This window comes from Hemicordylus capensis, chromosome 1 (assembly GCF_027244095.1).
Source record: "Hemicordylus capensis ecotype Gifberg chromosome 1, rHemCap1.1.pri, whole genome shotgun sequence".
Lineage (NCBI taxonomy): Eukaryota > Metazoa > Chordata > Lepidosauria > Squamata > Cordylidae > Hemicordylus > Hemicordylus capensis.
In genome coordinates this window covers 392,257,629-392,273,105 of record NC_069657.1, presented here as the reverse complement: position 1 = coordinate 392,273,105, position 15,477 = coordinate 392,257,629, and the positions used below count along the sequence as shown (strand labels likewise).

At 41.5% G+C, this 15,477-nt stretch overlaps 1 protein-coding gene across 8 annotated transcripts in view; it reads right to left on the bottom strand.

The window, feature by feature from the left end:
* Positions 1 to 606: 606 nt before the first annotated feature.
* LOC128347835 (opsin-5-like) overlaps positions 607 to 15,477 on the bottom strand; it is a 45,406-nt gene continuing 30,535 nt past the window's right edge. For all 8 annotated transcript variants that reach the window (XM_053303035.1, XM_053303043.1, XM_053303030.1 and 5 more), the window contains 4 exons: positions 12,390 to 12,489; positions 10,360 to 10,464; positions 8,970 to 9,193; positions 607 to 4,718 (listed from right to left, as the gene is read on the bottom strand). In XM_053303035.1, the coding sequence (XP_053159010.1) occupies positions 4,275 to 4,718; positions 8,970 to 9,193; positions 10,360 to 10,464; positions 12,390 to 12,489 (873 nt within the window). In that variant the 3' untranslated portion in view covers positions 607 to 4,274. The remainder of the gene's footprint in view (positions 4,719 to 8,969; positions 9,194 to 10,359; positions 10,465 to 12,389; positions 12,490 to 15,477) is intronic.

The window sequence follows — 15,477 nt, the reverse complement described above, 5'->3', positions numbered from 1 at the left end:
CCTTGCTGCCATTCTTCATGTGGAGAGAGAAGTTTAAGTGTTAGATCCAGAGGTGCACCTAGGTAATTTTGAAGCCTGGATCTAAAGGCCTTTGGAGGGCCTCCCTCCCCTTAAAATTAAGCACCTTCATGCTCGGCTGGGCGACCACATCACCAGGGCCAGACTAAAGAGGATTTGAGGGCCCCTAGGGACTGTGGAGGCCCTGGATTTCAGCTCAGAAGTCCAGGGGTAAGAGTGCCTATGATAGATCAGCAGGTGGAGAGCTAGGGGGATCATTTGTCATAGAAATATTAGCTTGGGTTATATTAGGAGCAGGGGAGAAATACCCAGCATCAGGACAGAAGTGTTTATATTAACTATTCTGTGCTCTCCTAGTTGAGGAACCTCTGCTTCATTTTCTCAAATAAAGGATAAGACTTGACTGTTGGTATCATTGGTACAATTTGCTTCTGAAATTATCCTGTTCAGCTCCACACAGGTCCACTATCTATTAGCTTTTCATTAGTTATGGTAATGATCCAAAAAAAGCCCCCATTTTCTCCTAAAAATGAATATGCCTTCAGTTCAAGTCTATGGCCATGAAAGAAATCATAGTTCACTTTCTTATTGCTTACAAAGTTTATTTGTTTTAAATTGAAATTAGAGATGATAATCTCAAAACAAATATACTGAGGGAGGAAAGGAAGGTGGGCTTTTTTGTAACGATCCCAAGGAACACAAATAGAAAAATGCAGTTTTTGCAAAAAAACATATTAGATTGCCTTCCCTGCCCTCCACCCCCCAACACTGGAAAGTGTAAAATTCCATAGGTTTTCAAAATGTTCATGTTTTTCTTCATGTAATGGTGAAAGGTACAAATGCTATTTCTTAAATACCATGCAAACAAAGAGTATGTCATAACACAAGTATTTCCACATATGCCCATTCTTTGATACCGTTCTATGCTCATTGTAGTCTTTAGTATGAAAAAGTAGTAAGGAGGAAGTGGGGAGTATCAGATCCATGCTCAAAATTTATATCATGTCAGGGGTATATCGGGGGTATGCAGACTTAAGGCTTCCAGGAGCTACCTTTTCTTATTTCTTCCAGAGCCTTGGGAGCTACCACCATGAAATAGCAGCTTGGGGAGGTGAAGCCAATCACAAAATGGTGGCTTGGAGAGGCAGAGCCAGTTGCAAAATGGCAGCTTATAGAAAAAAATCAATCGAATAAAGGGTTTTAACATCAAAGCTCCTGAATTCTAGGATAATTTTGCTGCAACACAGAAAGGGAGCAAGAGCAACTGCTTTGTAAGGGAAGAAACTGGAGAGAAATTGATAGATACAGTAAAACCAATCCCAAGCAACCAAAAAGAGAGAGATTAAAAATGTCAGACTAAGCCCTCACTCAGCTAGCTAATCAGATTTGCAATATTGGCAGGAAGGGAAGGGAGAAGCAAGACCAAACACTTGGAGAGCTACTTCAAATAAGCCTAGGAGCTACCTAATCGCCACCCCGATGTAGCAGACATGCTATAGGAAATTGCATGACTTTTCTGGTGCTTGTATTATGACTTCAGGTTCAGGGTTTGATCCCTGGCATGTTAAGGGATTTCAGGCAGAAGGCATGTAAACTGCTCTGGTTTAAATCACAGAGCCTCTAGTTCAAACAGGTTGGGTACCCCAGACTTACTAACAACTACAGTTATTAATAACTACTTATTTTTAGCACCTTTATGCAGGAATATGAACTCACCAGTTAAAGTGTTTATTTAACAATAATTTCAAAGCATGTCTTTTATTTTTATAGTTTTGTCAGTCAACCCTCCCCCCCCCCACATATGCAACATTCTTTTTTTAGCTGGATAAACAACTCGTGCTAACTTGGCAAAGAGGCACCTTTTAATGTGGTGACTCTCTTTATTTAGCAGGGGGAGAGTAACCGGCCCTATCCACGCCCAGCACAGTACGTCCAGTGACTGTTGCTGGTGTCTATCTTATGTTTCTTTTAGACGGTAAGCCCTTTGGGGACAAGGATCCATCTTATTTATTTATTATTTCTCTCGATGTCTGGATAAAACAAACTAGTCAATAACACCTATCCTGTGTAAACAATATTAATAAATAGTCCAGCTTCTCACATATGAATGTCTTGCTTTGCTGGAGAATATTTACAAGTAAACAATAAAATTATCTATTACCATCCCGAAAACCAGTTTTGATATTAAGAAGTTGCTTTTGAAAGCAGATTCCAGAGAGGATACAATTTTCCTGGCTTCAGTGGCCATCTTTATATACCCTTGTGAAGAAATGATGCCTGAACTTCCTCTTTTTGTATATAAGATTGCTGTATTGCAATTGCTTTGCTTACTCCCTATGTTAAAAAGCTGTGCAGGGGTTAAAAGTTCACAGCTCCTGTTCTAGTTTGGTTTTGGAGGGAGAAGAATTGTACTGGTTTAATTTTGGAAGGAAGAGAGGGTTTGATTTGATTGGGAGTGTTTTAAAATATACCCAAAGTTGTTATGTTGTATTGATTGGTTTGTTTGAAAGAAATGGAGGAAAAAAGAGAATATAAGAAGGTTGCCTTCAGCAGAATTTTAGTGCAAGCTGGAGAGTTGAAGAGAGTCCAAGCTGGGGAGCTGAAGAGTCCAACTGAAAGAGCTGGTTAGTATGTGCTGAAGAGAGAGCTGAGAAATCACTGGGAGAGTGGCAGAATGAATCACTCCTAAAGAAGCTGAAGAAACAGTCCTCTGGGATTGAACCCCCAGAACTGAGAAGGAAGAGCAGGACCTGAGACTGAGCAAGGGACAAGCCAGGCTTGCTGCAGAAGCTGACCAGGAGTGACTACAAGAGGATTCTTGGTAAGCACTTTGAGTGGGGCCCCAGTATTAGTGCAGGATAGATTGGATACATTTTGCTCCTATTTAATTTTGTCCTTGTGCTCTTATGGTTGCTGTTTTGTATGAAAATTTCCAAAAGAAATATTGTTTTGAATTGAAATATTTTAAAGAAAAGTTTTCTTGTTTTGAAGTTAAAAATATCTATCTATCTATCTATCTATCTATCTATCTATCTATCTATCAGATTTATACCCCGCCCAAACTTACGTCTCTGGGCAGCTGCTCTCTGTTTCTTCATCCCATGCTAAGAAGACTTTCCACCCTACCTATCTTTGAATAAGACAGAGGTTTGGAAGGCTGTTTTAGTAGTCCCAGCCAGGAAAAATAAAATACAAAAGTCTACTTGGTGGTAGCTGTGAAGCAGAAGATCACGGGGCTGTTTTGAGACTGGGCTGTGACATGTGGTGGCAGCACAGTGGGATCTGTGACAGTCCTTAAAAATGAGCAGGAGGAACATGTCAAGGTTTTGACTCCACACTTCAGGTGCAAAAATGGCTAAGGCCGGCACTATTAGCAATAGTGACTGGTGTCTATTAGTCAGTGTCAGGTATGTCTATTACAGTAAAAACCATATGGGGAAGTTGTGTTACCAAACTGGCTAAGGGTACATTCCATGTCTCAACTACAATTCATGAATCAAGACTGCAGGTTCAATAGCCTGAGACACTCTCAGCTTATACAGGCATGGTAGTGCCTATATACTGTAGTTAAGATAAGGAATTGTTTCAACATTTTACCATTCTAAGCCCTTAACATTTTATTGGTCATAAAATCAAAACCGTCTGTCAAACAAGCATTAGGGTTCCAGCTCTGTTTAGCACTGGGCATGTAAAATGTTTAGTCTCCCATAGGGAGTATGTTAGCTATTGTCCACCCTCTGGTGGCTGAATGTGGGACAGCACTCCAGTACGATTGGCCAAAGGTGCCTTTCTCTTGTGAGAGCAGGGACAAAGCCAGAATTCTGAAAGAGGAATAAAAATGGCAGAGAAATATATAACATGTAATTGTAGTAAGTAGGTGGAGAAAATATTAATGATTTTTCACATGCCAGTGGACACATTTTCTAGAAAAACATCTTTCACTTGCAATTTTATTTAATTAATTTATATACCACCTGACTCCAAAGGCTTCAGGAGGTTTTAACATTGTAGAGGGGAAATGAATCCCTGCTCACACAAGACTTCTTGCGTTCCTTTATGTGTAATCTGCTTCACAGCAATTTTTTAACCCTCCTATATATACTGCATATGGTTTTAGTTTTGGTTTTATGTTTCCTGCTTCACTCCAAGTTGAACTGGCATGTCATCACTGCTAAAGGAAAGGACAGAGGTAAAGGAAGGAAGTAGAATGCTTTTGGTTACATTCCCAGGCTGTACATCATGAACAGCCTGAGTGTTCACAGTCTGTCACATTCAATGTCAGGATTGTTGGATGGGCTATCAAAAGCACCAAAATATACCTCCCTGTTTACAGGAGGAGGGGTATTAGAACGACTCCCCACTCCAGAATCTGGACTTAGAGCAGGCTGAACATCTGCTGCATATTTCTCTTCTCTCTGAGAAGGTGAGTTCTCCTGCTTCTGCTTGAGGTTCTTGAATCTCTTAAGCTTCACAGGGTCCTTGATTTCTTTGGCACAGTGAAGCAAGATGAAAATGTCCTTCCGGAACTTGGAGCTCATTCCAAAGTAGATGATGGGGTTGTAGAAACTAGCAGACTTTGCAAAGAGGCTGGCGAGGATGCTGGTTAAATTGGGCACAGAATAACCATAGGCGGACCACATTGATATGACGGCATATGGAGACCATGCGGTGATAAAAGCTGTGCAAATGACTATGGAAACCTAGAGAATGAAAAAAATAAGAGTCATCACTGTCCATGTCCCTGCCTAAACCAGATGGGATTACAGTAAGGAACATAGGAAGCTGCCAAGTCAGACCATTGTCCATCTAGCTCAGCATTGTCTGCACTCACTGGCAGTAGCTTTCCCAAGATTTCAGGTAGGAGTCTTTCCCAGCTCCTCCTTGAGATACCAAGGACTGAACCTGGAACCTCCTGCATGCAAAGTGGATGATCCACCACTGAGCTATGGCCTCACTCCCAAGTCTTGGAAAATGTTTTGGGTCTCTCGTGAACCCCACTGTCAGAATGCATCGCTACACATTTAAGTCCATTATAATTCTCTCCCCAGCTCTCTTAGTCTTTTTAGATTGGAGTTTTACAGATGTTGTATATTAGATCTTAGGAAACAAAGGAATCTCTAAAATCTCTAATGTTGCTTAGGAAGCCTTAGAGATCTTAGAAAACTCCCTCCACCCCGGGTAGGGATGTGCACAAATGTTGCAGTGGGGCATGGGGCCATAAGTAAAGCAGGTCCTTACCTGCTCCTCCGCTGCCTCGAAGTCCATGTGCAACCGCGGAGCTTCACCCAGCAGCCTGCGTGCTGTAGCCATGTGTCTCCTGCCACCATGCACAGGCTGCTGGGTGAAGGCCTGCAGCTGCACTCAGACTTCTGAGAGGCAGTGGGGCGGTGGAGGGGCAGGTAAGGACCTGCTTTACTCATGCGTAAAGGTACCACCCTCCACTCTGCTGAAAAGATTTGGCGGGCTGAGCCAAATCGATTCGTGCACAACCCTAACCCTGAATACTACTGGTTCAGTTGTCAAGAGTATTTGTGGAGGGAGCAGTAGTAGCTGTGGTAATTCTTCTTGTTGTAGCCCACTCTGAAGGATCTCAAGTTTGCCATGTTCTATGTGGTTCTCAAATTGGCCCTTACATATAGCTAGTTGCTGACTAGTTTACATGCTCTTCCAATAAGGGATGGGAGAAAGAAAGACTAACTGAATAGGGTTATCCACTTATTAAAGAATTTTCAGTTGCCTTTTAACTAATCAAATTGGTTACATTTAAATGCATTTACTGTCTAAATTGATTAAATCCCACCCAACCTAGATAACAGAACAATCATTTTGCCAAACAGAATAGCTTCTTTTTGCTTGATCTGTACAACATAATTACCCCAATTTGGCAAGGAATATCTGTGGATGAGGTCCCAGATATACCCATCTGGGACTACTAGTAGCTGTGCAGAGCTAGAGTGAAATCAGGGCCAATATCTGTAAAAACAACTGTTTTGTTTTCATTTGATTTCAGGACATACGATCCCTGCTAAAGCTCTGATTTAACACAGCATGGCTGCATAGAGTCCAAAGTTACATTCAAGAGTCCTATGTCCCTTATGAAGAACTGAAATCCCACCACTCAGTGATTGGGTGGAATGGGGAATTGCATCTGGGATCCTATTCCCTCCTTCTGAACGGCTGCCAGGTGGGATTTTAGATTTTTTAGAGAGGTCTCCACATGCACAACCTTGACAGTTGGGCTGTGGAGGGAAACTACATGTGCAGAGTTGTGTGGGCAGACCTTGTTCAGCTTTGGGATATACATGCAGAAGCTTGCTTTTCATGAACACATGACCCCTACCTAGAAAGGTAAGATAGGATTCAGATTCAAACTTTATTACAGTCATAGACCAGCAGACAAGTAAAATATTACAGTAATTCTGAACGAGTTTTACAAATAATATAGCAGAATCTAGCCATTTTATTAATAACCTCACAGTCGGAATTTAAAAGTAAAAATTTTAAATAAAAATCGTCTGAATGGGCTGGAAGGTTTTGCAGCAAAGGAGACACTAATCTTAATTGCGCCTCTCTATAAAAATCACAGCACAAAATGGCATGCACACTTGTTTCCACCAAACCAGAGCCGCATGGGCAAACATGAGCAGAAAAGGGAATACCCTTGAATCTTCCCTCCATTACAGCAGAAGGTAGCACATTCAGACGAGCAAGTGTGAGAGCATGCCTGAACTTGGGAACTACAATGGTAACCAGGTATCCTGCTGATTTGCTGTTGATCATTTGATCACCTATAAAGATGTTTTTGGGTAAGTTTGCAGCTTCCTCCTGCAGTTCTAGATCTATGATTCGTTTCTTAATTGCACTCCTAGCCTGGTAAGATAGGTGTTTAAGCTGCTGCTGACCCATAGAATATTAATTTTCATTAGCTGAGATCACAGGTGCACACATTAGAGTCTGTGCCAGGAGCCCTTGAGCAATGGGTTTCTGACCCTCAGTTACAGTGAGGGAAATAAGTATTTGATCCCCTGCTGATTTTGCCCGTTTGTCCTCTGACACAGAAATGACCAGGCTATAATTGGAATGGTAGGTTTATTGTAGCTGTGAGAGACAGAATAACAACAAACAAACCCTCAAAAGCCCAGTGCCCAAAAGTCAGCAATGGATTTGCATTGTAGTGAGGGAAATAAGTATTCAATCCCTTCACAAAAGATGTCTTAGTACTTGGTGGCAAAACCCTTGTTGGCAATCACAGAGGTCAGACGTTTCTTGTAGCTGGCCACCAGGTTTGCACACAACCCAGGAGGGATGTTGTCCCACTCCTCTTTGCAGATCCTCTCCAAGTCAGAAAGGTTTCGAGGCTGATGTTTGGCAACCCGAACCTTCAGCTCCCTCCACAGATTATCTATGGAATTAAGGTCTGGAGACTGGCTGGGCCACTCCAGGACCTTCATGTGCTTCTTCTTGAGCCACTCCTTTGTTGCCTTGGCTGTGTGTTTTGGGTCATTGTCATGCTGGAATACCCATCCACGACCCATTCTCAATGCCCTGGCTGAGGGAAGGAGGTGCTCACCCAAGATCTGACGGTACATGGTCCCGTCCATCGTCCCTTCGATGCGGTGAAGGTGTTCTGTCCCCTTAGCAGAAAAACACCCCCAAAGCATAATGTGTCCACCTCCATGTTTGACGGTGGGGATGGTGTTCTTGGGCTCATAGGCAGCATTCCTCCTCCTCCACACACGGCGAGTTGAGTTGATGCCAAAGAGCTCGATTTTGGTCTCATCTGACCACAACACTTTCGCCCAGTTCTCCTCTGGATCATTCAGATGTGCATTGGCAAACTGCAGACGGGCCTGTACATGTGCTGCCTTGAGCAGGGGGACCTTGCGGGCACTGCAAGATTTCAGTCCTTCACGGCGTAGTGTGTTACCAATTGTTTTCTTGGTGACTATGGTTCCAGCTGCCCTGAGATCATTGACAAGTTCCCCCCGTGTAGTTCTGGGCTGCTTTGTCACCGTTCTCATGATCATTGCAACTCCACGAGGTGAGATCTTGCATGGAGCCCCAGACCGAGGGAGACTGACAGTTAGTTTGTGTTTCTTCCATTTGCGAGTTATCGTGCCAACTGTAGTCACCTTCTCACCAAGCTGCTTGGCGATAGTCTTGTAGCCCAGTCCAGCCTTGTGCAGGTCTACAACCTTGTCCCTGACATCCTTCGACAGCTCTTTGGTCTTGGGCATGGTGGTGAGTTTGGAAGCTGAGTGATTGCTTGCTTCTATGGACAGGTGTCTTTTATACAGGTACTGTAACAAGGGTGTTCCTCATCTCAGCTCGTTACCTGCATATAGTGAAAAGACACCTGGGAGCCTGAAATCTTGCTGGTTGATAGGGGATCGAATACTTATTTCCCTCACTACAATGCAAATCCATTGCTGACTTTTGGGCACTGGGCTTTTGAGGGTTTGTTGTTGTTATTCTGTCTCTCACAGCTACAATAAACCTACCATTCCAATGATAGCCTGGTCATTTCTGTGTCAGAGGGCAAACGGACAAAATCAGCAGGGGATCAAATACTTATTTCCCTCACTGTACATGTTGCTGCTCATCCAGCGTGCTTCTGGAGCACAAGCAATGCTCAGAAATATTAGCCCTCTTGTGCAACAGTGCCAGTGCAGGAGGACTAGGGGAATTACACAAGAGCTCCGAGCGTTTCCTCACAGACCCTCCTAACATGCACGCTTTGTAGTCAGTCAGTTAGTAATCCACTATTTCATATTGCCCTTTGTTCTTCCTATTCCTAATGCAGTGCATTCATCTGTCTTCATAGCACTGTTTAACCCTCTGGTACATATTTTTGCCTTTAAATCTAACAGTATATTTAGACGATATGAGAACAGAGAGTCCTGGATTGGTTGCCATTTTTGCATATACATCAAATAAAAGTCCAGACTGACCCTTGTGACACTTCGTTCCATACGCCTCTGCCTTTCAGTTGGATCACCCACACCCGATAGTGCGTGGCTTGACTTGACTGTATTGATGATAGATACATATGAAAAAACCATGACCGAGACAGGCAGGAAGAAACAGCAGATGAAGATGGACACAATGTAAGACTTGTAGATAGTTGAGAAGTTGGCTTTTGCCCAGTCTATTTCACATGTTCCATACATGCGATCTAGGAAGCGAAGCAACTTATTTAGCAATCAGTTTTTAAAAATGGGACATTATACTTTTCTAATTATGAAATCCATAAACATTTTGAATTCTCTATAGAATTCCAAGGAAAACAGATCACAATGACTGAATGAATCGTGATACACTGCAATAATGTCGTGCTATAATTTTTTTCCCAAGATTTCAGAATCTATAGCTGGCTGAAATCTGTAAGTTGTGTGTTCCAATACTGGCACTTCTGAAGCTAGGTTCCAGTTAAGTCCAGCTTTGGTGCAATTCTGTCTCCAAGCCCTTTCAAATGCACAGATTCAGATGCAGATACTTTACATAAGAACATAAGAACAGCTCTGCTGGATCAAGCTCAAGGTTTATCTAATCCAGCATCCTGTTTCACACAGTGGCCCACCAGGTACATCTGGGAAGCCCGCAACCAAGAGGTGAGGGCAAGCCCTCTCTCCTGCTGTTGCTCCCCTGCAACTGGTATTTAGAGACATCTTGCCTCTGAGGCTAGAGGTGGCTATAGCCATTGATAGACCTGCCCTCCATGAATTTGTTTAAGCCTCTTTTAAAGCCATCCAAGCTAGTGGCCATCACCACATCCCATGGCAGAGGATTCCATAAATTAATTATGCACTGTGTGAAAAAGTACTTCCTTTTATCAATCCTAAATTTCCCAACCTTCTGTTTCATGGGATGGCCCCTAGTTCTAGTGTTGTGAGAGAGGGAGAAAAATTTCTCTTTATCCACTCTCTCTGTTCCATGCATAATTTAGTGATCCTATGACTGGCTCTTTAGTGGTCCTATGACTGGCTCTGACAAATACAAGAGTGCATTTGTAATTGATTCTACTGAGAAATACAAAATGCTAAGTTGGAACCTGAAAAGGCATATGCATTGCTCAGGAAAAATATGTGGCTCTTCCACTGAATTCTAGTTTTGGGGTTATGAAAACCAAACTATAAAGATTAAATATTAAAAGTTTTATTTGCAAGCAAACAAATCAGCTCTAGAAAACTGATGTAGGTACTAGTAATTTAGAGTCCTGAATTTTCTTCATAAAAGTTTCAAACAGTGGAAATAGAATAATTCATTTAATTAGGTGATGCCGGATATTTTTTGTATAATCCACAAATGTCTAGAGTTCAGTCCCAGAGAGAAATCAATTACCTGTGTAACTGCCCCATCCCAGGACTGGAGCTACGGACCAGAAGAACGCTGCTATCCAAATAAGGAAAAGGGCCACAGAGATGCTGCTATTGCTGATACAATGCCCTGGAAAACACAACAGTAGGAGAAGCTGGCATTTAACATATTTTCATTTATATAATTAAGACACACAATCATGATCAAGGCAAGTGTATGCAGTTATCTGCATATCATTTCCAGGAAACTAGATTTAAGTCAGTTGCATATATTTTAAAAAAGAAATGTTAATAGCTTTACAAAAAAGTAGAGATCTGCTGATGTTTCTATACCTTGACTTTCAAACAGAACCAAAGTAGCTTTTGGAGAAACCTGCATGTAAATCTTTATTGAATTATTTAGCTTTAGGGTCAATTGTCCATTTGCTTTAGAAGAACAAAATAAAACATTCAACATGCCCACTATTTATCATGTATTTATTTATTTAGTGCATTTATATGCCGCTATTTGTAAAGTAGTGCTGCAGACACTCTGGGTGCTGAGGGGATCGCAGTGTAGGAAAGCATCACTACTAGTGTTCTCTCTAATTTTTTTCATCTGTGTGCGGAATGAGTTTTGTTCTGGGCGGCAGTATCAAGGCAGTGTGTGCACACATGCATTCAGAGTGGGGCCTTCCTGTTTAAACCTGAGTGGGATCTAAAATTAACTGAGCGGACATCAAAAAATGTGTGAGCATATGCACAGGTGCACGCCTTAGAGGGAACACTGGTCACTACTGATGCTAGAGATCTCCTTATAGAAAAATATCAAGGGTCAGAATGAACCCTGCCTTTCTGTCAAGGTTCAGAAACTTGAGGACAAGTGTTCTGTATGCATCTTAACTGGTTAGGGCTGGGAGTTCAAGAAGCTGAAAGAAATCAAGTGGTGTAAACCGCTTCAGTCTGGCACCTAAAAGCTGCTGCTGCTGGTGTGGTGGTGGGGAACTGGGCTCAGAGGATGCATGCACGTGTGTCCTCCACAGAGGTTCATGCCCCAGAGAATTCCTTCAGTAACAAGGGAGCTGCTCCTTTGCTGCTGAAAGGATGGAGAGAATGAGGCTTAGAAGATATTTGCCAATAAGGATCCTTCTTACAACAAGGTGAACTTCTGAGCTGCTAAAAGGAATGAGGAAGAACTGGCCTCAGAGGATGTTCATCCTGTTTAATACATTCTTCAAGGCCTACATCCAAATATTATTTTGTAGTTGAGGAAAACCTCTTATTTACTGCTGATCAGAGGAGAGTTGACCTTGGAATACAAGTCTTGTGAGATGCTTCCTCCAAGTTCTATTTTCTCCCCTACCCATCCCTTTGGCAGTGAAAAGAGCTTGCTTTCCTACTTCTATGAGTTACTAGTAGATAGTTTACTTGTATATTTTATACATTACTGTCAGAGTCAACAAACAATTTTGGGGGGGTATATTTATGTCCAGTTGAAACCAGTGCTTAATTGCTTGATAATTAATTCACATTCTTACTGAAATAATCCATTAAATTGTATGACATTAATTAGTTAAGTGTTAAATTCCACTAACCTTATTAGGTGTACCTAATTGTGGAAAAGATTCATGGCTATTTTCTGGGTTGTGCATGATGTATGGGTAAAATAGTTGTGCAGAAGTAATATAAGGACTGACAACTTTCTGGGTAAATTATACCATGGAAATAATCATCTTTCTATATCAATATGAGCAATCATGGTGTTTCTAAAAAGATTCACTAGGGGAGTGGATAACCCAGATTTCCTATAAATAACATTTTCCATAATGCAAGTATTCAGGAGTGCAAGAGAGAAGAAAACCCTGTAAGATAGGAAATCAGACCTTAGTGGCACAACACCATGAAGTCTGTATTGTCTATAACAGAGGTTCCCAACCTGTGGTACTCCAAATGTTGCTGGGGTACAACTCCCATCATCCCCAGTGACAATAAATTGTAGCTGGGGATGATGTGATTTGCCGTTCAGCAACATCTGGAGTACCACAGGTTGGGAGCCCCTGGTCTAGAACATCTTACCTCTATCGGGATGGCACCCTTTTATGTAGCGGGTCACACTAATCACTGTGAGAGTATTAATGCTAGCAAGACCAAACAGCAGTGTCAGAAATCCATCTACCTGGGAAAACAAATAGCAAAGGAAGTTGTTACTACAAATAAGCTTTTGGAGCCCAAGAGTGAGTCAAAAGGGATTTTTCCAGTTATTTTTTTGTAATTAATTATTTAAAAAGAAAAATCATGATAATAAATGATGAAATCAATGTGTCACCACTACAAACTTATTGAAAACAATCATGAATCAATAAACCAACCAGCCTCAGTATATTGTAATACTATTATTTAACGTTAGATACTAATTTTTCCCCATCATCATCAGTATTATTATTCATATTATTATCATTTCTAGTCTTGGTAAATTATACTGATATTTCTTTTTAAATAATTGGTTTGTGTTCCATATTTTCACCCATATTGTAATTTTACTTCTTGTTGTTTAGATATATTGTCTGCTTATTCATTTGCATTTGTTATTAAAGCGCCCCTGAAGAAGGAAATTGCTGAAATGCATTGGGCATGAAGAAATTCCATACATATATTTATCCCTTTCCTCCCATGGCCTTTCCTCCCATGGCCTTTCCTGGAACTATCATCTTCAACCAAAACTGCTATTAGTTACAGAGGGAGAAAGAGTACATAAATTAGAGGTACTGCAATGGCGCAGCAGGGAAATGCTTGACTAACAAGCAGAAGGTTGCCAGTTTGAATCCCCGCTGGTATGTTTTCCAGACTATGGGAAACTCCTATACTGGGCAGCAGTGATATAGGAAGATGCTGAAAGGCATCATCTCATACTGCGCAGGAGGCAATGGTAAATCCCTCCTGTATTATACCAAAAGAAAACCACAGGGCTCTGTGGGTGCCAGGAGTCGAAATCGACTCAACGGCACACTTTACTTACTTATTTAGTTGTGCAAGGAAGAGTTTGCTTAGGCCAGATAGATCAGTGCAAATAACATGCAGGCAGGCAGTGTGTTCATATTTACGCTCAAGTAAGTCTCATTAACGTCAATGAGCTTGCTCCCAAGCAAGTGGACATAGGATTCTAGCCGAAAGCCATTAAAATTGCTTCTTGTAAGCATTTCTACAACCTAGGGCAACATTTTCTTTGACCACTGTAGGTCAGCTCATGAGAAACTACTCCAGGTCTCCTAGGCTTTTGAAACTAGGCAAGGGACCAGCTGAGGTTTCTCGGCAGCAACACCAGTTCTTTGCAACTCAGTTTCACAGATGTTTACTGTATGGCTGCTCTCTGCTGGCTTTTATAAAACTGGTCAAGATTTCTTATTTAAAAAGAAGTATTAGACTGCCACCACCTTTTAATGTAATCTGATGTTTCAGGCAAGTTTTACTACTGTTGGCATGCTGATGTCATAGTTGACATTTTGCTGTTTTAGATGAAACACTTTAATATCGTATTAAATTTGTGTCATGTGTTTGAAGTTTTATCTTGTCAGCCACCTTACAACTCTTATACAGGCTGAAAAACTGGATAGTAATTAAACAATATGGCTAAGTTACAGGAGATGTGCTAAGGGTGATATTAAGTCATGTAGCTCTGGGAAACACCTATATCGGGCAGCAGTGATATAGGAAGATGCAGAAAGTGGGGGTGTGCAATTCAGATTTTTGGTGTTTCGATTTGGATCTGGATTGAAACACCCCCGATTTGTTTTTGGGTCTGAATCTGACCCATCCGAATCACCCCAGATTCGATTTGGATCCGAATTAATCTGAATCAATTTGGATAAAAAAATGGGTCCCAGGGCCAAAAGAGTGGGGTGGGGTGGGAGTGCCTAATGGCTCTAGGCCACCCCTTTCCCCCTGACATGAAGTGATACACCTCCATTATACCTTATGGGGGGAAATCTTAAGGATGCATAAACTTCAACAATTCACCAATAATCAGCCCTTTGCCCAATCCCCCTGCAATTTGGGTGGTAGTCTCCACCCATTAGGCACTACCACCCCACCCCACTCTTCCACTCCAGATCCCACTTTATGCCCCAAATCTGCCCCAAAGACACTAAAATGTCAACAATTCACCAAAAACCAGCCCTTTGTCCAATTCCTCTGCAATTTGGGTAGTAGCCTCTACCCATTAGGCACTTGACTTAAACTGAGTAGTACCCCACTGCCTTGCGGGTGGGAGTGGGGTGTAGTTGGCACATGGCAGTTGACAGTTGGTGCTGTCAAAAAGACAGTCAAAATGAATAGAAGAAATGAAGGTGTGTAATAAATCCTCATAAGGATTCATTGAGTGAAAGTTATTATATAGCCAAGAATCCAAACACTTGAAAAATAGTGACCACACATTTTGCTCCATAACTCCGTTTCTATAAGGGCTAGAGCTTAGCTTTTTTTTTTTTTAATGAAAGCTGGCAATTTGGGAGAATTAATAGGAGGGATCTGAAACTCGAATTGATTCAAAGCTAATCAGGCACGATTCGATTTGTACCCTATTCTAGCCAATGGTCCACAGGGGTGATTTGTTTTGTCTCCAAATCACCTGAATCAACTAGATTCAGGTACAAACAAATTTGTATCTGAATCAGTTTGCACATCCCTAGCTGAAAGGCATCATTTCATACTGTGTGGGAGATGGCAATGGTAATCCCCTCCTCTAGTCTACCAAAAACAGTTGACACTGACTCAATGACACACTTTACCTTAGCTCTGGACTAGTAATCTCTACCACTGCAGCAGGGAGTAACTAGCTCACATTTTTACAAATGAACAAGGGAAATATACCAGAAATATAGTTATTTCTGAAACACTGGGGATTGTATACCCAGGGCCTATGCAATGGGAGAGTTTTATACATGGAAGAAGTCTGCAATGGATCTATGATTTTCCAGCATAATTTATTTACCAGTGTAGATCCAGACCTTTCAAATATTGAAATTATTTCATGGAAAGTGATGCAGCAGCCAAAGTTCTATTAATAATTACAATATCACAGTTTTAAAAATTTGACTTTTTGGGAAGGAGCAAACTCTTCCAGACAATCTTTCCCATATAGTACTAGGAAAAGAAATAGTAGAAAGGG